Source organism: Macrobrachium nipponense, chromosome 32, assembly GCF_015104395.2.
Source record: "Macrobrachium nipponense isolate FS-2020 chromosome 32, ASM1510439v2, whole genome shotgun sequence".
NCBI lineage: Eukaryota > Metazoa > Arthropoda > Malacostraca > Decapoda > Palaemonidae > Macrobrachium > Macrobrachium nipponense.
The window spans coordinates 43,273,363-43,298,634 of NC_061094.1; the positions used below are offsets into that span (position 1 = coordinate 43,273,363).

General features: G+C 37.4%; 1 protein-coding gene across 1 annotated transcript in view; it reads left to right on the forward strand.

The window, feature by feature from the left end:
- The first annotated feature begins 5,088 nt into the window (after positions 1–5,088).
- Positions 5,089–25,272, forward strand: part of LOC135207488 (extended synaptotagmin-2-B-like) — a 103,535-nt gene continuing 83,351 nt past the window's right edge. Inside the window, 1 exon segment of the mRNA XM_064239285.1 lies at positions 5,089–5,503. Within this exon segment, the coding sequence (XP_064095355.1) occupies positions 5,192–5,503 (312 nt within the window). The 5' untranslated portion in view covers positions 5,089–5,191.

The following is a 25,272-nucleotide window of genomic DNA, read 5'->3' on the forward strand; positions in this document are numbered from 1 at the left end:
ATTATACAGGAACAGCATCAGCTGTATCGATAATCCCCACTTCTCGTAAATACACTATATTTGCAAAATTCCGTGAATTTTACGGATCATATGATCTTTATCATAAGAGGTGTGTTGTTTCCTTGCTTTTTTATTTTATTTTTTATTTATTTATATTAGTTATTTCTTTATTTGTTTATTTCATTATTTATTTATTTATTTGTTTCCATTGATTTATTTATTTTATTATTTTTTTTTTTGCCTTGAGTGTCATATTTCTGTGGATAGGTTATAACTACAAACCAGGCACGGGTTGCGTTGAATGAATATATAAAACAATAAAGAAATGGGTCTCGTGCCTTTATCGACAGGGAGATAAGAGGTGTTAAAAGCCTCCTTCATAGTTTACCGTAAGCTACTGATAAGGTACTTCTGAGCTCCAAAACAAATCATATTTGACCCGAAGTGTCATCTGCAATAGCAGTACTAACGGGAAAAGCTTCCAATTTTAATTCCAGGATAAAGAACCATCGTGTGATAATTTTCTCATAATATGGTAACAGCAGTCGGGAACTTTATTCAGATGTGATAACGGTAGCAGTCAACTTTGTCTTGAAAGTCGACAAATAGTATTAGAAACTATATATATATATATAATACTATATAGATATATATATATTATATATATATATATATATGTATATATATATTAAATTGGATTGGCCGGGTCCCCGGGGGTGGCCGTTGTATATCTTACCGAATGGCGCTCAGTCGAGCTTTCATTGGGAAACGATGATAAACACTTGCAGTCATGAATGTCTTTTTACTGTAATACAACAGTATAATATGAAGATAAAAGGCCCATAAAACACTATTTTAACGTTGCAACCATATATTTCGAGCACTACCTTGTGTGCTCCTGATCACTGGTAGAATATGGACATAGGATGTCTTACAGTAGTATATTATATACAAAACAATGTAGGTGTGGCAGTAATTCTCTGTTGGTGACCCAGGAAGGGTGGAAATTAAACTATTCCCTAGTGATTTTTGGCTAAAACCCATAAACTGACTGAATTAATCCAAATGTCATTCATTCATTTTTGGTTTATGGTATTACAAGATCAACGTATATAATTAATTATAAAGTCATACTCTTACTATGGTGATATATATAGAATAATGATAATTTATTGTTGCATGAATACTCTTAATCCTAGCCAATGTATCTATGTTATTATTTAAATCGTCATATGTTCATTAACCGATTATTCTTGTTAACGATTCTGTATTTGTATACGTTCTCAAGAGCGGCGTGCGTAGTAGAATCATTGTTCTGATATTAATGTAAAATCAATCGCAGGTTTGTCCCGAAAATGTTATGGTGTCAACAACATACATTTTAGGATATTTTTTTACCTCATTGTAAGAAATAGAGTAATTCGTCCCCTAGTAGGTTTCGCTGTGCCATAATTCTAATAATTTTACGATTGCATATTGCATATGTGCGCACATCCAATAAGAGAGAGAGAGAGAGAGAGAGAGAGAGAGAGAGAGAGAGAGACGAGAGAGAGAGAGAGAGAAGAGAGAGAGAGAGAGAGAGAGAGAGAGAGAGAGAGAAATTAGTATCATCAACGTCATCTACTACTCTAGCATGATCATGATAGATGAAAATATACTAATGTGATTTGTATAAAAAGAAGGCACACACATATGAGTGGCGGGGTGGGTAATTATGTCATATCAATAAATCCTTGTGTTGTTAAGGCTAACAATTATTGATGTTAAAAAATTAGGAGGGCTTGTTTAAATAAAGCAGGTTTTTGCAAGATTTATTTCTCAGGCGTTTGCTATGGTTCGGAAGATTAGATTGCTGTTCATTTTCTCATACGCAGTAGATTTGTGGTCCTTGTCTCCTACGCAGCGGGGCTTCTTTGGGCCACGAACATCGTTGCTGGATGAAGATTTACTGAACAACCTAAAGCGGAAAGGGAATGCAATATTGAAGACCAAAAGTCACGACTTGGCATCTTTTCTAAACTTAGCACTTTCAGCACTTGGAGATAGCAAGAATAGCATCTACCGCTAACTTTGGTGATCATGACAGTATCATCGTCACATGAAGTTTTTAAAACGTGGTTTCAGCGATAAAAATTAGAAAATGAAAATAAATGTTTATATATAAGCTGGCAAATAACCTCCATCGTCCCTCCCATTCAGTGGACATTAACATTGTTACCACATCCAAAATACAAGGACACATCTCTCTCTCTCTCTCTCTCTCTCTCTCTCTCTCTCTCTCTCTCTCTCTCTCTCTCTCTCTCTCTCTCTCTCTCTCTCTCTCTCTCTCTCTCTGTTGTGTAGAATTTTCATTACCAGGGAATAATGCCATGAAAGTTCACCAGTTTGATACCGATAGTAAAATTACGACCTCTTTTTATTAACGTTGTGAATAAATAGTTTGTATATTTGTTTAGTGTGTGTTATTTGAATTATATAGATACATCATGGCAAACGCACACGTACTACATTATTATACCAAAACAATTTGCGAAAAATTTTGCGAAACTGTAATACATGCATTATCTTTTATGAGTCTTGAACGATAATAATAAACACGAGTGAAGACTTTTCCATTTTCTCTTTTAATTCTTTTCAAGGAAAGAATTGGCAAGGATCACTAACTCATTCACGCTTTAAACTGCCAAATCCTGACTGAATCCCTTGTGCAACAAATTTCTAAAGAAGAAGCAGTTTTATTCACCCACCACAGGAGTTTTACCAACAGCACATTCGAACCCCTACACACCACTCGCCTGTTTCTTGCACAACACACTTTCGCGTCCTGGTTGTCGAGGCCCGTTCTTTCCAATACTTCCTTTACATCCATCAATATATCACTCTTTCGGTTTTCCTTTTCCAACGTCTCCTAATACTTGTAGTGCCTTTTTTTCCCACATGACTATGCCAACCTCAAAATACTCTTATCCGTCCTTTCACCAATGCTAACTCTTTTACCAACCTCTTCTACATATCTCAATATTTCTCATAATTTCATTTCTTCTTGCTCCACAAATTCTACTTAAACAATTCACTTCTACAGCTTCTACCTTCTCTCTTCCATTCACATTCAACACCCACGTACACTACACTTCCTTAGAGGAGACTTGGTTCAACAATCCCTACTACACCCATTCCAACCTTGACTTTCTAGACACTTCTAGTTTCCTCCCAATCCTCTGCTCACATTCTGTTTCCTTTCTTGTTTCACTTACTCTATAACTCATTTGTCACTTGGTCTAGTTCCTGTAATAACACTATTTATATATCTGAATTATTAACTTCCAAGTATTTTTAAGTCTACTGCCTTCATTCCTTCACCATCCAATAACATTCACTGTTTTATCTTCCATGTTTTAATATAATAAGGAATTCCAAGCAAAGAAAATACTTGTTGAGATAGATTTTGTATATACAGAGTAGTATTATTCATTCAATGTATACATACTTTCTAAACACCGCCTCACTTTACACGAAATATGCTGTACCTTTTCTATATATTCTATACGAATTAATCTCCCCAATAAATCTTCAGATATCATCTGATCTATATTATGTAACAGTCTGTCAAAGAACGTTCCTCATCTTGGCACTCATATCAGATGGGTTCCCCGACTAGTACGAGCTGTCCACCAAAAGGAACCAAACATCATCACAAATTGGCTGGGGTTGCCTGTCCACTTAATCATTTCGCATTTTCTAGTGTACCAACCAGACTCTCTCAAGAGATTTGCCAATCTTCCCTGATTGTCTTCTTTACATGGGAAGGTATCACTGAATGGCGAAGGAACCCTTCTCTGCGTGTCCGTTGCAACGTTCCTTCAGACCTACAACTCTTTTCCTTCACCTCTAACACTGGTTTGCCTCCAGTGACCAAATGCTTACGACGAACAAATAAATAGTGTTATTAAAGGAACCAGATGAATAGTTTTCTAAACACTTGGAACGAGTCACGATTTGAAACTGTTGCTTTTGCGTGAAATTCAAGATTATGCAATATTAGTACTAAATAAATTCATGCGTCACTTGTAAATCTAAACTGTTCGTTATTCGTCCTCAATTTACTTCACGTAAGCATATACACTAGACTCTAGAGGACTTGTGAAGTTTCTTGATTTCTCTGGGAAAATCGTTCAATCGCCCGAGGAAACATAAACATGAGTTATACTGTTTTTAATGTCTCAGTTCCTTAGAACTTTAAGAATTTCAAGTCTTGATGCAGCGGATGAATAGAATCTGAGATAAACGCATCACTCCAGGCATGTAACCAAGCAAACAAAGAGGTCACTTTATAGAAAGTGTTTTATCAGATCCCAGTCTACCGAAGGTGCAAATGCAGATTATCGTGATACTCAGAAAATAAAATTTTTCACTTTTTCAGTTACTGTGTGCATTCCGATATACTAAAAAGAACACAACTGTCAAAATCGCCAAGCAATACCTTGCTAACATATCAAATGCAGTATATTATATATATTTTCCCCTGAACTTGAGCTTTTTGGTTATATATGTAAATTAAAGCTATATATCATTGCTCAAATATTTTTAAAGTCGACAGATCATATACCTAAAATCTCCCGCTTGTCCTTTTCTGAAACTTGGCAGGTGTTGAGATTTCACAGTGTTATTTGTTTACCTATAAGTGCTTAGAATCTTGTGCTTTAAGACCACGGCTTAACGTACACACAGACTCACTTTCTCTCTCTGCTCTGGTCTAAATATAATTATGAGTACGATCCTTATGTTAATTCATAACTATACTTACAAGTTATCATTATTAAAATTATTGTAAAATGACCACTTTGTAAACAGCCAGGCAAAATGCTACGAAATATGGCAGCCAAATGTATTGGACATTTCAATAACTCTTCTCATTAGGGATAAAAGAATATCTGACTGTCTAGATGAAAGGAAAAAGAATGAGATGGAGAAAAGCAAGCATAAATGAATGACGTGGCGAAAAACTGCTCTTGACAAGTAAGCTGAAAGTGCTAAGGCTTCGTTTCGATTCGGTGTTGGCAATACTTGCAGAACCTAAGTCTGCTGGGTCCACCGGTCCGGCTGAACCCTGTCACTCTCTTGCAGAGCTGGTGTTGGTCACCTCTGCAACTGGTTTTCTTGTTCTTTCGTGTATTGAATAAATCCAGTGGAAATGACAACTCTAGCAAAGGAGAAGGTAGAGACACACGACGTCAGCGAAGATGTCGGACAGGCGTACGGAGAGTGGTTTTTCAATTACATGAAAATATTCAGTCGTAGGATGATTGAGTGGTTTATGGTGTATATGTTTGGGTACTACAGTGTCAGCTTTGGATGGCTTATGGCACCGTTACTCTTCCTCGTCTTGAGGGATAAGAGGGCTAAGGAGAAGAAGATTAAATTTGACATCATTCGTGCCATTGCCAATGCTGACGAAAAGGATATTCTGCAGGAATTCCAGCGGTTCTCCACTCTTCCGTCATGGGTGAGTAGTATTACTTTGCTTGCGAGGCGAACGGGGAGGGAGGGCTCTTTTTCTTCACAGCGTTCGTGGGTGTGAGAAATTTCTTGCTCTTATTATGTTAGCACACCACTTATGTTTTCCCTTCTTCCGTGTACCCATTCTTGTAATTTTGTTTGACCGACAACAGACTAGAGTTACTAAAATTAATTTTGGGGAGATGATGGTTTTGGCATACGGTACACGCGTTAGATTTGTTTATTTAAGCTACATTTGGCCTGTTGTTCTTGTTATTATATAGATCTACCTTATTCATTTAAGTTTTAAGACCAGCAGCTGATTAGAATTGTTACCTTGGTATACCTATGTTGAATTTGGGATTTGATGGTGTTCGTCTAGGGTACTCTGTTTAGGTAGTTTTGTTTGTTTACAATTTACAGTTACCTATGTAGCTACTACTATTTTAGTCTCGCTCCGCCGATGTCACCCCAGGATTTACTAGTTGTCATGTAGACATTTATGCAGAAAAATTAGGAGTAACCTAAGGTGCCTTCCATACGTGTCAAATCCATTCTAATATTCAGAAACATAACCGTTCTAGCCTAATGTTATTTTTTTAAAGCAATGGTTTTAGGTATGAACTTACCTAATAAAATCAGGAGGCTGTATAGCTATAGCCTAGTATGTACTATACCAGTGTTCTGAAAGCTTTTAATCATTTGTAGTTGGGTAATTCTAATGCAGCCCATTTTGAACGTCCTATACCTAGGTAGCTGGATTCTATATCCTAGGTCACTTTATGAAAGCAGTTTATTGAAGTATGCTACTTTTTTCTCACTACAGTTTTGCCAGTGCATCGTAAAATAGAATTTTGTGAATACGACTGAAGACACAGTTGCAGGCAATTTGTGTGAAAAATGTGAATTTAGTTCCACGAGTTGAAAGTACTACCTATGTTGTATATTCAAGAGACCATCGTCTGATTTTTTTTTTTTCCTGAATAGGCATTAGCCCATATCACAAACCCAGAAGCTCAAAGCTCATTTTGTATTTGCAATGTAAAAATAACATTTATGATAGGCGTACCATGCAAGCTGTTAAATGTAAGGACATAAGAAAAAATAATTTGCTCAATCCACATCATGTAGATTAGGTGTCAGGACACATGAAAAAACTAGTTATGTACCACAAGCAGTAATTTACTAAAGTATACAAAGAAGGCAGGGGTACAAAATAACAAAGTGAGGAAGCTGTCAAAACTGTTGCAAATACCTTTGACCTTAAAGTAGCACCAGGTTGTTAGTGCCTTATTGAACTCAAAATTACCACCATATGCCGTCTTGACACTTTTTCTGCTTTCACATGCAAGTAATAATGGTATAAGCAGTGGCAATGATTGGCTGGGAATGTGTGGGGCCAGGAACCCCTTCATCACAGTGCCCGCTGACATTGCTAGCCTATCAACCCCAAATGTCAGTAAACTGACCTTAAAACACTGTGAAAGCTGTAATTGGGCTCGCATCCACAAATCTCCCCACCAACAACCTGAAGTAAGGTTAAATTCTTATAGGTGTATGCATCTTTGTACTGTATATCAAACTGAATAAAATAGCAGCAAGTTTATATACACATCACTGCACTTGGATGTCATTATATGTTCTGCATTTTGAATTATTCATAAGCTGTATCCGAAGACTCTATAACTTATGAATAGATATTTACAACCTGTACGTACAAATGGCTTACAGTTAAATAACCTGGAAAGTCAGTTTAGTATATTAGAAATTACTATACTGAGTCTAAATATGACTGAACTTGGAATCCCAAAGGATGAAGCTTTGACCAAATTTGTCTCGGTAACCAAGAGGAAATCCTAATGGGTAAAGTATTATGTCCAGTCATCCATACAAACTGGTAGATCGGTAAAGTTCTAATATGGTAAGAAAAGACAAAAATTCAAATTAACCTTTGAGAGACTAGATACTTTTATTGCATTTTAGTAAGAAATGTATCAATGCTTTCAATATCCACATAAATAAATGAGCATATAGGTATCCAGTACACCTGATGTGGGCCATTATTAGTACTAGAGACGCAGATCAGTGGTGCCGTTTTTTCTTCACAACATTGGCTTTTAGCAGTGTTACCATATGCAGTTCATCTGAATTTTTTACGTTATTTATGATTTAATGGTTAGAATGCTTATTTTCTGATGTATAGAATTATTTTCCGTGATGGTAGATAACTACATGTCACTAGCTTAACATAAAGTATTTTTGATGAAGACAAAGTTTCAATAAAATTAATTTGTATAAATAAGCAGGATATGTTTTATAGCTTTGTTTTCATAATAAAACATAAAAATCAAAGTGAAGAATTTTATTCTTCAGTGCCATGGCCTGTGGTCGGAAAAGCCATGGGGAGTTGCCAGATGTCACCAGAAAGCCACATTATTAGACGAAATTCCTCAAAACGGCAACCCTGACTCAGGTCTTAGATATATATAGAATTAATAATTAGGTAACTTATCTTTGTTATTTAGTAATAGGTCATGAGTAAATCTGAAAGTAAGACCATATCTCGAACTTTGTTTGGTACTATTTTAGTTTGGATGAGAGCTTTAAAAATTAAATTTCAGCTACTCTTCATGTCCATATGCAGGCATATTAAACCAAAGAATGAGTAACTTTTCTTCCTTTATAACTTGCATCGCAAATATGTACTAGTTTTTTTTTTTATCTTTTATCAGGAAAATATTAAATTTCATTTACACAGTAAGTAGCATATTACCAAAATATGTATTACAAAATTATATACCTACAATATTTACAAATTATTATGGATAGAAAAAAAATTTAGAAATCAAAATCGATATGTAATTTTTACTGAATACATTTGCAATATTGTCTTTAAGTTTCTGATAACCACCTGTCATAACAGTTTATTTTTCGCAAAAGCATAGTTAGAGATATTAGTTGGAAGCAGATATTCTAACCTATGATACTTAGCATGGTCCCCTAGGTTAGGTTAAGTTAGATTGTTAATATCTGTACAACCTTTTTATATACATTGTAGGATAGGTTATTATGTATCCTGGTAAGTGGTTGTCATGGATCCATTAAGTGCCATTGCCAATCTGTTTAGCCAAGGTTTGAAACAAACTCCCAAAAAGCCTTATTTTCTGCATTTAATGAGAACTGGGATTTAGGGCTTTGCTGACCACTTTCCAAAATATATCGGTTTTTTATTGTTGGAAGTGGCAGTTAATTATGTTACCATTCCTTGTAAGTCCTGTGAAGATATACATATTTTGTAGAATAGTACAACAAATAGTTCTATGAATAGTTAATGACATTTTTGCGAGCTGGAAGACCTATTGAAAATTGAACTTGACTGTTGATAGTGGATGTTTGTACAAACTCCTTTGTCTCGATCACAAAAATTCCGAAATGATTAACATATGCAAATTATTATATTCCAAGAACACAAACAACTACGTATACTATAGCTTTCACACGGGGAAGTAGTACTAGAAAAGAATATGCATAAGTGTAGGAAGGGGGAAGGATTATAAAGTAGTCAGTTTTGAGGTTTTGGAGATTGTCATCTTAATTGCTAAAACCACAGCTGACAGTGAAAAAATATTTAGCACTGTATATATAGTAAATGATATCACTACATTGATGAAGCCGGTCTGTGTAAAGTTAGTTACATGTCTATTGTTTGGTGAGGAGCAAAAAATCACAGAGTGAACCTTCCTTATGAGTTCATGACTAGGAGTTTAAACCAGCAGGCCAAATGAGAGTAGTAAATGATTTGGAACTGTACGATGGGTTTAGCAAACATTTCTGCTAGGGCGGGATCACAATGTTGGATAATCAAGTTTAATAGTAAGTTGATCTAATATCAAAGGTGTTCTTGGTTATTGGTGGGAAAATGAGATTGTAAATAAAATATTATGGGAAATGAGATTGTTATTAAAACGTGGTTTGAAGAATGCTGGGTACTGCGACAAAATGATTTATTGCTTAGTATTTCATGTGATACTATATAGAAATGAGATTGTTAATAAAACGTTGTTTGAAGAATGCTGGGTACTGCGACAAAATGATTTATTGCTTAGTATTTCATGTGATACTATATAGAAGCTTTCTAGTTATTATATGCAACATTTCGGTATGAAAATAAACTATTAGGTTCTTCAGTATGAACAGTATCATGAATTAACATTAGGCTGATGCAATATATAGGGGGGGTAGATTATGAAAAATTTTAGGATAGTAAATAAAACACATACCGGCATATTGAAGTGTAATTTAGTGCACAGTAAAAATGGATTTTGTTACACGCCTGTTTTGAGAAATCAATGATGGGAAGAGTATTGAGAGTGGTTGGAGCCGTAGGGTGAACAGATATTGACTTGGGCTTGTAGGCCTAACGCGAAAGCCTCAAGAAGACCCCCACACAAACACTGCTTTGTGATATGTGCTTGGTCTTAGCTTCGGTGCTTCGGCTTGTCAACGTTCTTTGAAGAACGTTAATAGAGGGTCGGTATGTTATCAAATTTGTATAGATATATGTCGTAAGCTCTCCGATACTGCTTAGAAATAATTAATATATTTATTCCTTTTGAAAGTCTTTTCTTGTGATGAATACGAGGAAACATCGCAAAAATTCAGGTCATTTGACATGATCATGTTAGTAGACATTCGAAGAATCAGAAGGAATACTACATGTTAGTTGTCAAATCCACTTCTAACACTCAGAAAATGCTTTAATTTTTCTTGAAACATTTATCATCTTCAGCCCCACTGATATGAAGTGGAAGCTAATTTTGCAATCTTCGGGACAGCAAATTTGAAGGCTCGAGACCCAACACTGCAAGCGCTCCTTGGCTGAGATAACTTGAAACCATCAGTTGGTAGTCCTACGTTGACTGAATTCATAAGTTGTTTTATGCACAACCAATCTTTGTCATTCTGGACGTCTAGTTTAGATAGTATGATGAATCATAACACAGTACTGAGCAGTATTCTAGCTTTTATAGGTGACCAGTGCAATTGGCTGCCTATCCTGGACCTTAGTTCCTTTATTATCTTGCCGACCTGTATGGTATATTTTGCAGACTCATAAGTTGTATCATAGGTAGAGTATGATAGATCAAGTTACAATAGCCCATATTTTATTAATGACATATTGGCCTTCAAAAGACAGACTTCATATTGAACTCTGTTTAATATAGGCCTAATATGCTTTCTCCATTCCAGTTATCTTAACTTAACTTTAGGATCCCCGTATTTAGAAAATTCCCCAAGTATTTAGAATGCGGGCAGATGAGTATCTCTCTCTCCTCTCTCTCTCTCTCTCTCTCTCTCTCTCTCTCTCTCTCTCTGTCATTGCATCTCATGATTGTTTAGGTCACAGACTCTCAGTCGTATATCACATGTTCTGTGACTGGCCAGCCAGACTTTATCATATTTTGAAAACATCTGAAAGGTGTAATGGAGAAGCGGAAAGAGTAATATGTGAATGATACATGGTTGTGATGGTATGGATGACGTTATATGATATGGCATGTGGATTTCCTTGTCGTAATCAGCTGTGTTTTTTGACCTAGTAGGAACCATGTGACATGGTTATCCTTCGTCAGTTGTGGGATGCTATCATTGTTTTGGCTGTGCTCACAATGTTCATTGGGGATCGTGGAAGTTAATGGTATGCTCTCCTATCGGAAATGATCGCCAATAAAGGCATAACTGTAAACGGAAAATAATTTTAAGGCCAAGGCAAAGAAGGCATGGAAGAATGAATCAGTGGTAGCTGTGGTGTATAGGTGCGACAGCAGGTTCATTGAGCAACTTATTCTGGAAGAGTATGTGAGAAGCAGTCGTAATATCGAATATACTAATTGATATCGTACAAAGAACGATATGATGACATTTATGAATTACTTAAGTTTTTGTGCAGCTTAGGTTCTAAGTCTCATTATTAGATTTAAAAGGGAATTATTGGTAGCCATTGGGATTGCAATTCAGCAATTGAACTATATTCCTTTTGCTTCAAATAAGTTGTGCACTGCTTCGTGCAAGTAAGGCCCGCTTGACTTTTTGCTAGTAACAGTGCTGCTTCTGTGGCTGGGAGAGAGGATATATGGAAGCCATATCAGCTTCCGGTTCACGACCTCGATAACATCCACATATGTCGGGAGTCCCGGATCTTTTCAGTAGCTCTTTTTCACACACACACACACACACACACACACACACACACGCACACACACACACACGTCGATAAATAGCACGATGATATATCTGTCTCGATTAACTAAAAGCCCCGTCCTCAGACGCTAGTAAGTCATATTTCTTTAAATGGCTGTCATTTAAAACTTTCGCGACATTTACCAAGAGCATCCGGAGATTGACGAAAGATATTAAAAAGTAGGTTTACCTGTCGAGCCCCTATGTTCACACTAGCAAACGACGGGCGTGTGATACAGGTGTGACGTCACCGTATGAATAACAGGTTAACCGCGTGGAATCGTATTGTTAGGAATACGAAACGGAACTAGTTTTGTCATATCAGTATGGTTTGCTCACCCTGCATCTTATATATATATATATATATATATATATATATATATATCTATATATATATATATGCATACATACATACATACATCTTGAATGCTGATGCCCTTGTGGCGTTTATTATGTTAAGAAATTCTTGTACCAGAACCTTTTCCTATGTGTAAGCCCGAAGTTCTGAAATGTTCGAAACATTCAGAAGGGCACGTTTTGTAAATTTTGCAAGTTTTGTTGATATATGTATAATACCGCAGGTGTCATTAGTCATATTTTCTGAATCAAAGCTCACATTATTCTAAGCTTCCACGCATCGTCATGTCAACATGCTGTGTATGACTTTATTAGAAGGTCACTTTTCTTGCACAGACACGACTGTTGAGGGAATTATCATTTTCAGAACATCATAAGTATCCCAGGAATGCGATTTCCGTGCCGTCTTGCAACATAAAGTTATACAGTCTTGCATTCAGTGCTTGTTTGCAACACGGGGCTACCTGGCTTCATGCATATCCTCCCAGCCTCCAGTAGTGCATTAGTATTTCCTCTTACATAACTAGCTTGCCGTCACACGCATACAAACACACAATCCAGGTGTCCGGTTCTTTGTATTTTACGAAAGGATATTCCATCACGAAACTGCTTTCGGGTCGTGATCTCACACCAGTTGGCATTTCTTACCGAGTCGTAAGGTGGTGAAGCAAAGATGAAGATCATAAGCACCGAATGTGTATATCTCTCTGTCTCTCTTTCTCAGTGAGCCACCGCATCGAGCACATGGCGGGAGGCGGGTGGGAAGTGTGGTGGGCTGGCTGGGGGAGGTGACATCACGGCTAAAATAGGAATTGTGGAGGCGTGCCTATCCGCCTCGGTCGCTGCCGCTTCATGGAAACACACGAGAGCTTAGGACTTGAATATTTATCGACCTCTTATCGCCGAGATTTAATGACCCCGCTCGTCTCGTTGCATTGTATGTGTCTCGTACCCTAGTGGAGTCAGGGCAAGATTAAGACAATGGCGCGTTTGATTTGAAGTGGGAGGCTGTATTGTCATAACTTTCACTTCGTCACTCGAGTGTCTTAGATAGATTTTTTCTTTTTTCGGTGATCTGATGCTGATGTTATATATTTGATTTGTCGTGGTTTTAGGGATAGTCACATGATTACATTTGCCACTGACTTCTGCCATTAATTGGTGGCGTATTCTTGTAGGCCTACTGTCCAGGCAACATTGCTTCTAAGATAACTGCTGTAGAGACCATCTGTACCAGCTAGGTCGACCGTTATTCCGATGAAATGACATTATATGTCCTTGAAAAGGAAAGTCATAATTTTTTGTTTTCCATTATAATATTGCCAACCAGCGTTCAAGGTCACGTACGAAAATCCACCCTCCTCCGAGTTGCCTCTTCCGTACCCACATCCAAAGTCGTTCCGCTGTGCCTCCCTAAAAATGGCCTCTAGGACTTGGCTTGGCGATGAATCTTTCCTTGCAGAGGTTTCTCTTATCTCGTCTGATGTGGATGTGCTCAATTGCACTTGTAAGTCTTCACTGTAGTTAGTAACGCGCAATTATATAGCTAAGGAGCGTGTTGTAAAAAATTCCGGTCCCGAAATAGTCTTTCCTTGAAACGTGCAGTGCCTAGAGAAGACAGTGACTAAAAAAAAAAAAAAAAAAAAAAAAAAAAAAAAAAAGCAGCAGCCTTCCGTGACTTGGCTACTCAAACACACGCAATTCGAAACTCAGCCCGGTTCAAGTTTGGTGGGTCCTCCGTTCTGTAATACGCCATGACGTTTGTGCCATAGGTATAAATTGGTACTAATGGGACGACATAGAAGTCAAGGGCAATTTTATTTAAGTACCCCTTTCAAGTAATTCTAACGGTGTGGTGGTCTTTTCGTACGTTCAGACTACATGTCATTTTTTTCAGTTTTTCAAATTGTCACGGTTCCGTGTAGTTTTAATAATCTAGTTATTGTCACGGATTTTTAGCAATTGTCAGTTTTGCAAAAGTATATAAGTATCGTATGTGGTAATGGTTCTAAATGAACAAACGAGGCACAGTGCTAATTTTTACGGTGATGATTCTTTAATAAAAGGTTTTCATAACTAAATTGTAAAATAGTCTCAAAACATGTTGACGGATAAGGTGTTTGTAAAAAGTTTCCAATTCGTCAGAGGATATAAATATTTTCACTCTAAATCCAAGTTGGTTCTTATTAGTGTTTGTTTAGACTTTCTGATAGCTTTCGAGGATAAACATTCTGAGAGATGGAGAAATGCTTGCGAGGAGAGCCTTTTCCTGTGCTTGGTATGCCAGCATGCCTCGGGCAAGACGTGTTTGTGTTCACTTCCACCCTCACCTGTTCATCATCACATATGCTGGTCTTTGTGCTTCCTTGAACCGTTATTTCACGGCATTGATTTGGTAAACATCTTGTGTCAAAGTGAAAGATTTGGTTTTTCTCTTTAAACATTCAGAGGCAATCTTATATACCGACTTTATATTTTTCTTAGATTGAACATTGGGTTTTGTAACATAATGCATTTATATTCAAACGATCGTCGTGCTGGGCCATTGCCGGTTTCAAAAGGAATAATTAATATTTATCAGATGTTGATCATATGATTTGCTTCTTGTATAATATTGCCTGCCTTTTCTTTCGTCTTGCCCTATGGATATGTCGTTTCCTTTATTTCCTTCATCCCGAGGGATTTCCACCGCCCACTGAAACTCAAAACTTTGCTGAAACTTACTCTACATCGAAACTTAGCTGTGTCATTTCCCGTAACCTTATGCTTACTTGGGGTACGTCATTAGACAACCTTAACCTTACTTGGAGTTATATGATTTAAGAACTTGTACACAGAAACCGCTGATGGTTTTTAGTCACATTAGATTAAATTTTGTTTGTTTGATTAGAGTGGAGGCGGACGAATGTGCGGCTGCGTGGTTATTATACACGCCGAGTGGTTTATAAAAAATGTACCGGCACCTTGTAATTTGTTGAATTGCATCACGTCGAGTGGTTTGAAAGCACGTACCGGCATATTGTTTGAATTTGACTTGTGTGACATTTGAACTATGACCTGACAGTTCGATGTTGGGTCCCTTCCTTTAGGGTAATCCTCCTCCCCACACACACCCACATATTTTAATATATATATATATAATAGTATATATATATATATATTATATATATATATATATATATATATATATCTATATATATATATAATATATACATATAAATATATTATATATATATATATATATATATATATATATATATATATATATATATATATATATATATATATATATATATATATATATGTGTGTGTGTGTGTGTGTGTGTGTGTGTGTATGTATGGTATGTGTGTGTGTGTTGGAGGGGGAGGGCATTAACCCTGAACCCTTTAAGCAAGGAAACCAAAAACCAACACCGAACACTGTCAGGTCATAGTTCAAATGTCAGGTGAGATTTAAACAATGTACCGGTACGTGTGTGTGTGTTGTGTGTTTATAATGTATTTTTATATCAATACTCTGTAGCTCTTGTTTCTTCGCTGCATATAAACATTGTTTCGTAGTCTGTTGCTATGTGATATTAAAATATACGCGTAGTACATCTATACTGATTTCTTATGTAAAGCTCACCATGAGTGGAGAACTTCAGGCTGTGTAGATACAACGTCTCCTTCACACCACCTGCGTCTCTGTTCACCGGGAACCCAATCTTTTCTGACTCACCGACGCCGAGCCTCCTTTCTGGCACTTTATTCCCAGTCGTCATGATTGAATTGAGGCATATCATCACACCGAAATCGGAGGAGTTTAAGACCGGGCTTCTTTTGGGGATAGTAAGCGAGGAACTGTAGAAGGAAGCGGGAAATTTAATATTCTCTTTTCAAATTTACCACCAATTTCGACCGAATAGGATGCCTGAAACCCAGACACTTTTTATTCTGTTATTGTACTAATGCTTCAGTCATGTTCATTGGTAACAGATTGGGAGGGGGAAGGGGTGTGGGGGTGAGATGGAGCTACATTCGTATTTGGTACTAAGATAGCCGAGCTATGTAGGAGGGGCAGCCGCAATGGCGGGACGACACCTTCCCGGCGCCTCCATACAAGAAAAGGAAGAAGTCTTGTTTCTTTGTTTTACTTTCAACGCTCTAACAGGACTGGGAATTTCACCTTACTTTTGAAATAAAGGATATGGAATGATTTTTCAAGCACTGCGATTTAAGTACCAAGAATGATTTAGAAAAGAATGCTTACGAAGCTGTATTAAACTTGACAACATCTTCCCAGTCTTCCTTCCGTCCGCCCCCTCCTCCGGTCCCCGAGTCAAACAGACTCCACCAATCCAAATCCAACTCTGGTTCAACCAGTCAAAGGCCTAGACCCGTTAGGCATATTCCGACTTGTCAGGACCACGTTTACTAGACTTTCCTTTAATTTATACGTATTTTCTGTTTGGTTATGTTTTCGGTGAAAAGGAAATGCATTCTAGATGTTTCTTTAGAGACTAAACTGACTACTACTAGGTGGAACGTATACGTACTCTAGAGAGTAGATTTAATTGGAGCTATAGTAGAACATTTTTGCCATCTGACTCGACAAACTTCCGCTACCCGTGATCTCTTAATATTAATCTACGTGCCCTTTGAATACAGCAGTTGTTGACTCCAACAATTAGTTCATTCACCTGTTGCACACCGGGTCCCTTGCAAGTTGTTACCCGAGACTGGTGAACCAATCAAATGTCGTAAAATCCTACGTAGATCAGACGCATTTACTTATTGGTTTTTAGACAGTGCCATCTGACGAATTATGCGGTTTGTAATCGTATGGCGGCATTGATAATCTTACGGAGACATTAATTGCGGGTTGATAACGCTGTTTGAGTTGTCAGAAATATGGAGGTACTAACTAATTACTTTTACTCTTTAGAGATTGCCAGTTGGATATTTAACTTTGCTTCAGAGGTTGCTAGTTGTATGGAGCAATTAACATGAGGTTTTTACGCGTGTCCAGGGTGCTAGGTGTTAGGAGGTCCACATATATATGGGTTTATAACACAGTCAAAGGTAACTTGCCAGTTTTATGGAGGTATTGACTTAGACCCTTGGACACCAAAATAGTTGGAATATTAGAATTACATGTATGAGAGCGGAGACACAGGCAGGCCATTTACACTTAAGGGAGTTTGAAATGGTAATGGCGATGATAAAAAAAAAAAAAAAATGATTACCATCCGAGAAACATGGGAAAGGAAGCAGATTTTATATATATATACATACATATAAAGCCAACAATTGTTGTTTTGTGTATTGAAGAAACTAATTATATTTTAACCGAAAAATGAAATTTGCATTCATGATTTTTGCTAAATAAGTCTAGTTACTAATTGAATCCTGTTGGGGGTAGTGCCATCAGTGCACCTCGCTTGGTGCACGGTAGGCTTTACTGAAGGTTCTTTGTTGCGGCTCTTCGACTCCTGAATAGCTGCAACCCCTTTTCATTCATTTTACGACACCCACATTCACATTCTGTCTTCCATCTTAACTTTTCACCTTCTTATAACACTTGTTTCACAGTGAAACTAATAGGGTTTCTTCTTGTTGCACCTAGATAATCTTTTACTCTCTATCTCTTTCAGCGATGAATGACCCCATAAGTCTCAGCGCTGGACCTTCGATCTGAATTGTATATTTTGTTCTATAAGGTTTTCGTAGTGGCCCCTTTGCCTAGCTACAACCACTTTTTTAGCCTTAATTTACGTCCATTTCACTTATTTCCTCAATTTTGATGTCCAGCCTCTCTAACCAGTACTTGTTAGTGCTACTGTGGAGTTTTCTTGTATACCGTAGGGGGGTTGTTCCGTCATGGACCTCATGCGGTGCAATGTAGGCATTACTTAAGGTTCTTTGCAGCATGCCTTCCGCCCCTAGCTGCAACCACTCTCCTTCCTTATACTCTACCTCCTTTCATATACTCTTTCTTCATCTTACTTTCCACACTCTCCTAATACTATATTCATAGGTTTTCCTCCTGTTACACCTTTCAAACCTTTTACTGTCAAATTTTCATTTCAGCGCTGAATGACGCTAGGTCCTAGTGCCTTTGGCCTAAATTTCATATTCAACTCAACTTCAGATTCTTGTACTTCATCATCTCTATTTTCTGGATCATCTATCTTGCTGCTAAACACTCCAGGTCCTTTTTTTTGTTTAGAAAAGTAAATGTTCTATTTTTCTTTAAATAAATTTCTCAATAATTACCTGTCAAAATTTAGTTCACTTTTAACAAAGGCACGCGTTTCTTCTTTTGTTTATTTGCTTTTTCTTACTAATCCAGACTGCATATATATAGGGCTAATATATATTATATATATATATATATATATATATATATATATATATATATATATATATATATATATATATATATATATATATATATGCAGTCTGGATTAGTAAGAAAAACAAATATACAAAAGAAGAAACGTGTGCCTTTGTTAAAAGTGAACAAAATTTTTAACAGGTAATTGTTAAGATATATAATATATATATATATATATATGACTATATAAATAATATCTTATATATATATATATATACCTTAATAATATATATATATATATAATATTTTATATATATATATATTTTAGATATATACATATATATATATATATATATATATATAATATATATATATATATATATCATTATAATATATCCAACGATCATTATTATAGCACTATTCCGGTCTGTTTTTAGTATTATATTAAAATTGAACATGATGGTATTCAAAAATCACCAACCACTCCATTTCAGCCCCCCCCTTCTCACTGAACCAGAGCGCCGAGTGGCCGGAAGTGCCCCAGTTTTTGGCTTAGCAGCCTAAATTTCATGGACCAAATAAAATCACTAATTGAAATGCAGCTACAGGAGCTTTTAAATCAAGCTGTTTGTATGGTGCTTTTACGTTGCACGGAACCAGTAGTTATTCAGCAACGGGACCAACGGCTTTACGTGACTCCCGAACCACGTCGAGAGTGAGCTTCTATCACCAGAAGTACACATCTCTTGCTCCTCGAACCCGCGACCACCGAGGTGGGACGCCAACACCATACCAACCAGGCCAGTGAGGCGCTTCTTTTTTTAATCAAGCACCAACGCACTGCTCTTGAGTGCAATCCCAGATAAGAAGCGCCGCTGTCGACAGAGGTGCCCTTCTTGACGGAACTTCGGTAACAAGCGATGAACCTAACTGTCTATCTTTAGCCGTGATGCAAAAGGGCAGATTATTATCTTCATTTTCAGGCGTCCGGTTTAGACCCCGTTACAAGGTTTGTCATAATTTTGTCGTACTCTGTGATTGCCAGACATCCGGCTTAGAAATTTTACGTTTCTAATGTCAGTGTTAAATTATAACCTATGTTGAGAATACGATGCACTTTGCCACGAGGGATATTAGCTAAGATTTTATTTATTTTTTTTTTTTGTCAATTTTTTAGGGTTTGGGGGGGCGGGCTGTGTGTGTCATCTGTATTGGAATGTACGTTTAGTTTGGATATATAACAGAGTTGCATTTATTAAACTTTTTCTCAGAACATGGCTGCTTAATATTTTTTATTATTCTTTGTATAATTTTCATGCCAACCGATTCTTCTCTCTTGAGTACTCGTCATGCTGAAATTGTTCAGACTCTCTCTCTCTCTCTCTCTCTCAAACCGATCTAAGTTTTCTTTCCCGCCGTTTTCATCACTTGTGAGAAAATGACCTTTCATGGAGAGGAAAAAGTTCTCTGCGGCAGATCTCTGTGAGTGAAGTCTTTGAACCTTTTCACCTTTCAAGAAGTCAAGTAGCGTTTGTGCCTTGGAGATCGTTAGCGCCACTTTTAGAAGCCACATGAATAGTATATATGTCGCGGAGATGAAGGAAAGTATTGTTCGTTAGCTCGGTTGTTTGCGAGTGTTATTGAAAACATTTCATGACGGCAGTCTTGTTAATTATACAGCTACTTTCTAGAATGTTGAATGTTGCTTTTGAGAGGATGTATGTTACAGTTTTTTCGAAGTTTCCCGAGATACATTCTTTATCAGTTTAGTTGTGAAAATATTGTCGCCACTCGACACTTGGGCAGAAGTTGAGAGCGAGATAAGAGGCTTTGATACTGACAGTTTTCCTTTTGTGTGACGCTAACTGGTTGGAGAAGTTATAACTTGACTGTTTGTCGTGGTTTTTTTGTTGAATCATATAAATTATTTGTTGTTACTGTAATTTGTGACCAATAAACCAAGATGGGTCTAGGTTCAGTTCGGCTACCATGCTGTAATACATGGATAATTTCGACCTGCTCTCTCTCTCTCTCTCTCTCTCTCTCTCTCTCTCTCTCTCTCTCTCTCTCTCTCTCTATCTCTCTCTCTCTCTGGAGAGCAGGAGTTTATAAAGTGACGACTGTTAGCGGCCCCACCCAAGATAAGGCTTGCTTTTCATCGGAAATCGAATCTTCCTTTCCTAATATTTGTGGGTTTTATGTTGCCACATGTTTGCGCACATAGACTTGGCAGTGTGCCGCTGGGAAACCCTTCAAGATATACTAAGTAAAAGTTTTTGTATGCGTAACTAACGAGAGACGGAGGCTCATTACATTTTTAGGACTTAGTTAACTCGAAAATTCTGTCTGGTTTTGATTTGTTATCGCTGTCGAATGTCAGCACTCAATGGCGTAGAAGGCACTTTTCACAAATTTGTGCCGTCTCCTCGAGTATCGTGAATGGTTTTTAGCAACAGATATAAGTTTTATCTTATTTCATTCATAAACAATGATAAATCCATAAACAATGCTAAATCCAGACTATGGTCTAGATACAACCCGAAGGCCGGCAGTCGAATATCTACGGTACCTTTCTCTGTAACGTTTGGCGTGTATAGAAAATGGGTAAAAAAAAAAAGGTTTGTTGTTAGGAATGTTGAGCTCTGCTTTCTCTTATGAAAGTACAACAAGAAAGGGCTCGAGTAGTAGGTTATTGTCATATTAGTCTGTTACTGGCACTTTGCTGGCATGGTCTAAAGCTTGCTGTCGAGAGTTCGTTATATATGAAGTATTTCAATTGTGGTGTGAAGTTTAGGAATATTTTCTTATTCCTGTCTCTGAACTTAGTGGCCAATAACCGTTTTATCTTTTATTTTATTTAGGTTTAAGGGGTATGAGCTTCAATGTTGTAGAAAATTTGGTCTTTAAAGGAACTTCACAATTATATTAATCTTTTATCAGCACGGAAAGTTGAGTGATGAAGACTCCTATCTGATGAAGACGCCTTTAGATGTCAGGAAGAAATTACCTTAAAGAATTTAGTTAATGAAGACGCCAACAAGTAAGAAAAAAACTGGTGGCTATGAGTCCCATGCCATTCGTATTCTCCCTCCTGCTGAGAAAATAACACTTTAGGCTTTAGATAGAAAATAATAATTCTTCTCTCTCTCTCTTCTCTCTCGATCTCTCTTCTTGTCTCTACTCCTCTCTCTCTCTCTCTCTCTCTGGGAGAGGAGTACGTAGTTTATAAGATAAAGGCTGTTAGTGGCTCCACCCATCGAAAACCCAATCTTCAGTTCCTAATATTTGTAGGTTTTATGTTGCCACATGTTTGCACTTGTGGACTTGGCAGTATGCCGCGGATAAAGTCTGCAAAATATAGTAAGTAAAAGTTACTGTAAATGGAACTAAGGAGAGACGGACGTGCTCTACATTTTCTTAGGCTATGCTTCTTCCCTTTTGCTTTTGGTCGCTGTTCAGTTAAGGAGAGAATTTAGTTTCGTTTCGTTTGTTATTGCTTTCCGTAGGGGGATAGTGCCGTCAGTGCATCTCATGCAGTGCACTGTAGGCGTTACTTAATGTTCTTTGCAGCGTGCCTTCGGTTTCTAGCAGCAACCCCTTTCGTTCCCTTTGCTGTACCTTCCTTCATATTCTCTTTGTTCCATCTTCCTTTCCACCTTCTCTTAACAATTGATTCATAGAGGTTTTCCTCCTGTTACACCTTTCAAACCTTTTTAATGTCAATTTCCGTTTCAGCGGTGAAGGACCTCATAGTTCCCAGTGCTGGACCTTTGGTCCAAATTCTATATTCAATTCGATTTGTTATTGCTCTAGAATGTTAAGGTTGTCTAACTAGTTTGTGCAGTTTACTCGGTATCGTGATTGGTTTGTTGATGTTCATAAATATTTTGTCTTATTTCATTCATCCAGTCAAAATTGAGTGTTTATTTCAGATTTTACCCGAACACCCTCATTCTTTTATTTGTAACGTTAGACGTCTATAGAAGAGGATGATCTTTTAATTTCCTTAGTGTTCTGTAAAAAGCTTGTTAAGTGTTAAAGTTGTTCTTTCTTTAAGAAAGTGTTCGCGTGGCATGTTACTGTCATAAACTTGGCCGTCTCTTGTTGGCGCTTTGCTGGCATGGTCAGGTTGCTGTCAAGATTTTGCAATTTCAAATATGGTTTGTATTTGGGAATGCAATGAATAACCGATTATTTTTCTTTCATTTTGTGCCTGGTCTTAATAGCGTGTGGTTTTAATGTCTCTAGGTCCAAGAAAATGTAGTGGAAAGATGTAGCCGTAGCCAATTGTTGAGATTCATGTTCCAGTTTTGTAGCGAGTTTGACCTCGGTATCTTGGAGTTGAGGGAACCTCATAATTGATAGGATAGTTATCTTTTATCAGTGCCGAAAGTTGAATGATAAAGAAATTCGAATTGATGAAGACGCTTTAAAATGGCGCCCCCCCAAAAAAAAAGCCGCATTGATTGCCATTGCCAACTGGTGGAGACGTGCCCGATGTCATTCATCTCTCTCTCTCTCTCTCTCTCTCTCTCTCTCTCTTCTCCTCTCTCTCTCACACAGCCAGGTTGTCTGTTTTGGCAGACTTGTTACAGCGGTTTTTATGATGTCATTTGTTTAGGTAGTACTATTCCTGTGTCGTCGTTTTTTTTTTATGTCCTTTTGGGAAAGAAACTCAACTATATTTAAGTCTTATATATTTCCTGTTAATTCTTACATGTATTTGTTACCCTATTACTAAATACTTTTTCCGTGTGATTTCCGTTTTTCTCGTCCATTCTTGACTACCTTTAATATGCGATAGTTTCTGTAAATCCTCGATGTTGTTCTTGCATTTGGATGTCGACCGTCAAGATCTCTTGAAGGTCTCAAGACATTTCCTTTCAATTAATGTCAAAATGCGAATTATGAGTTTGACAGAGGAAAAACTGACGGCCTTTGGCTCTGAATTATGGATGCCCAGACTTTCGTCCGCCGATAACGTTCTGTTTCTGATCAGCCGTGTCTTGCTGGTACCTTGTATAAGGCTTGCGCAAAAACCTAAGATACTGTAACTATGAAATTTTTCGACAATATCATATGGCCGCGAGGTGATTAACCTATGGGAGAATTGGGCGAAGAGATCTGTAAGGATCTTACGTAAAAACTAAACTAATTTGATGGACATCTGAATAAGTTAATGAATTTTTTTTACTATTAACTTTGGGAAGAAATCATAAGTAGTCGCGGATGCAATAGAGCCGGCCATTTACTTGTGGTACCCTTATGTTGATAATTGAGTTTTGCCGTGTTCGTTTCTTAATATTAAATAGAATTGACTTTTCAAGGTCATGGAGAAATCAGCAACTTAAACTCTTCAGAGATGCTACATGTTGACCGTATCCGTACATGAATGGTTTTAACAATTTTAACTTCGAAAGGCAAGGTTACAAACAGGAGATTCTCTCTCTCTCTCTCTCTCTCTCTCTCTCTCTCTCTCTCTCTCTCTCTCTCTCTCTCTCTCTCTAACGCGAGCTTACTCTGAGGTGAAAGATGGTATATAAAGTTCACACGTTCAGAATTGCGCCCTTGTCGGAGATATGCTCTCCGTCAGAAGCCATGAAGGTGTTTTTGCTTTCTTTTTTCCGCTAAATATCTTAAAACATATGTTTTCGTATCCACTTCCACTCTTTATTCCGGAAGATGTGACATTTATTCCCTTGTTTTAAGAATTGTTGACAATTTATATTAGCAGGTTATTCGTTTCTTTAGATTTATTACCATATTTTACTTTTCACTTTAAATTAAACTAACTTTTCATCATCTGTTATTTTTCTACGTATAAAATACTATATGTATAGATATGTATATTATATTAATTCGTATTTTAAGCTTATATTATTTTGCCAGTATCTACGCTTAATTCTCTTCACATCATAAGCATAGTACATATTGCTTCTCTGTCGCCAAATCCTAAATTTTACGTAGATAGTGTCTCGTGTGCGGCATCTTGCCAATTTTTCCTCGTATCTCATTTGTCATGAAAGCTACTTGACATTGCAATTGGTTTTTCATTTATATAATTATTTATGTCTTCAGCATAGTAGTGCCTCGTGAGGGTGGGGGCCCGGTTTAGTGCCATCAGTGCACCTCATGCTATGCACTGTAGGCATTACTTAGGTTCTTTGCAGCGTCCCTTCAGCCTCTAACTGCAACCCCTTTCATTCCTTTTACTGCTCCTCCTTTTGTATTATCTTTCTTCCATGTTATTTCCACCCTCTCCTAACTATTGTTTCATGGTCCAACTGCTTGTCACACCTTTCAGCGCTGATGACTTCATTGGCCCCAGCGCTTGGCCATTAGCCTAAAGTCTATCTTCTATCAATCTGTCACAGTAGTGTACCAATGCCGTATAGTTCCTCGTTGGACGAGTGGATTTTGCGCTCGGCTACCAATCCGGTGGTCTGAAGTTCGATTCTCTGCGGTGCCAACGTGGAACAAGAAGAATTTATTTCTGGCGATAGAAATTCATTTCTCGATATAATGGGGCTCGGATTCCACAATAAGCAGTAGGTCCCGTTGCTAGGTAACCAATTGGTTTCTAGCTACGTCGAAATATCTAATCCTTCGGGCCAGCCCTTGGAGAGCTGTTAATCAGCTCAGTGGTCTGGTTGAACTAAGATATACTTAACTTTTTAACCAATGCTGTATATTTTTAACGTGTTGGCCTGTGGTCACCGCCATTGCTTGAGGAATTGACTTTGCCAAGTCGAAGGCTTTCCCTTCTCCCTGCTGTTAAATGCATGACCCACATTCGAGAAGTCTGGTCCCTCCCAAACCTCCTGTCGTAGTTCCCCTTTACGTTGGGGAATGAGGAAGTG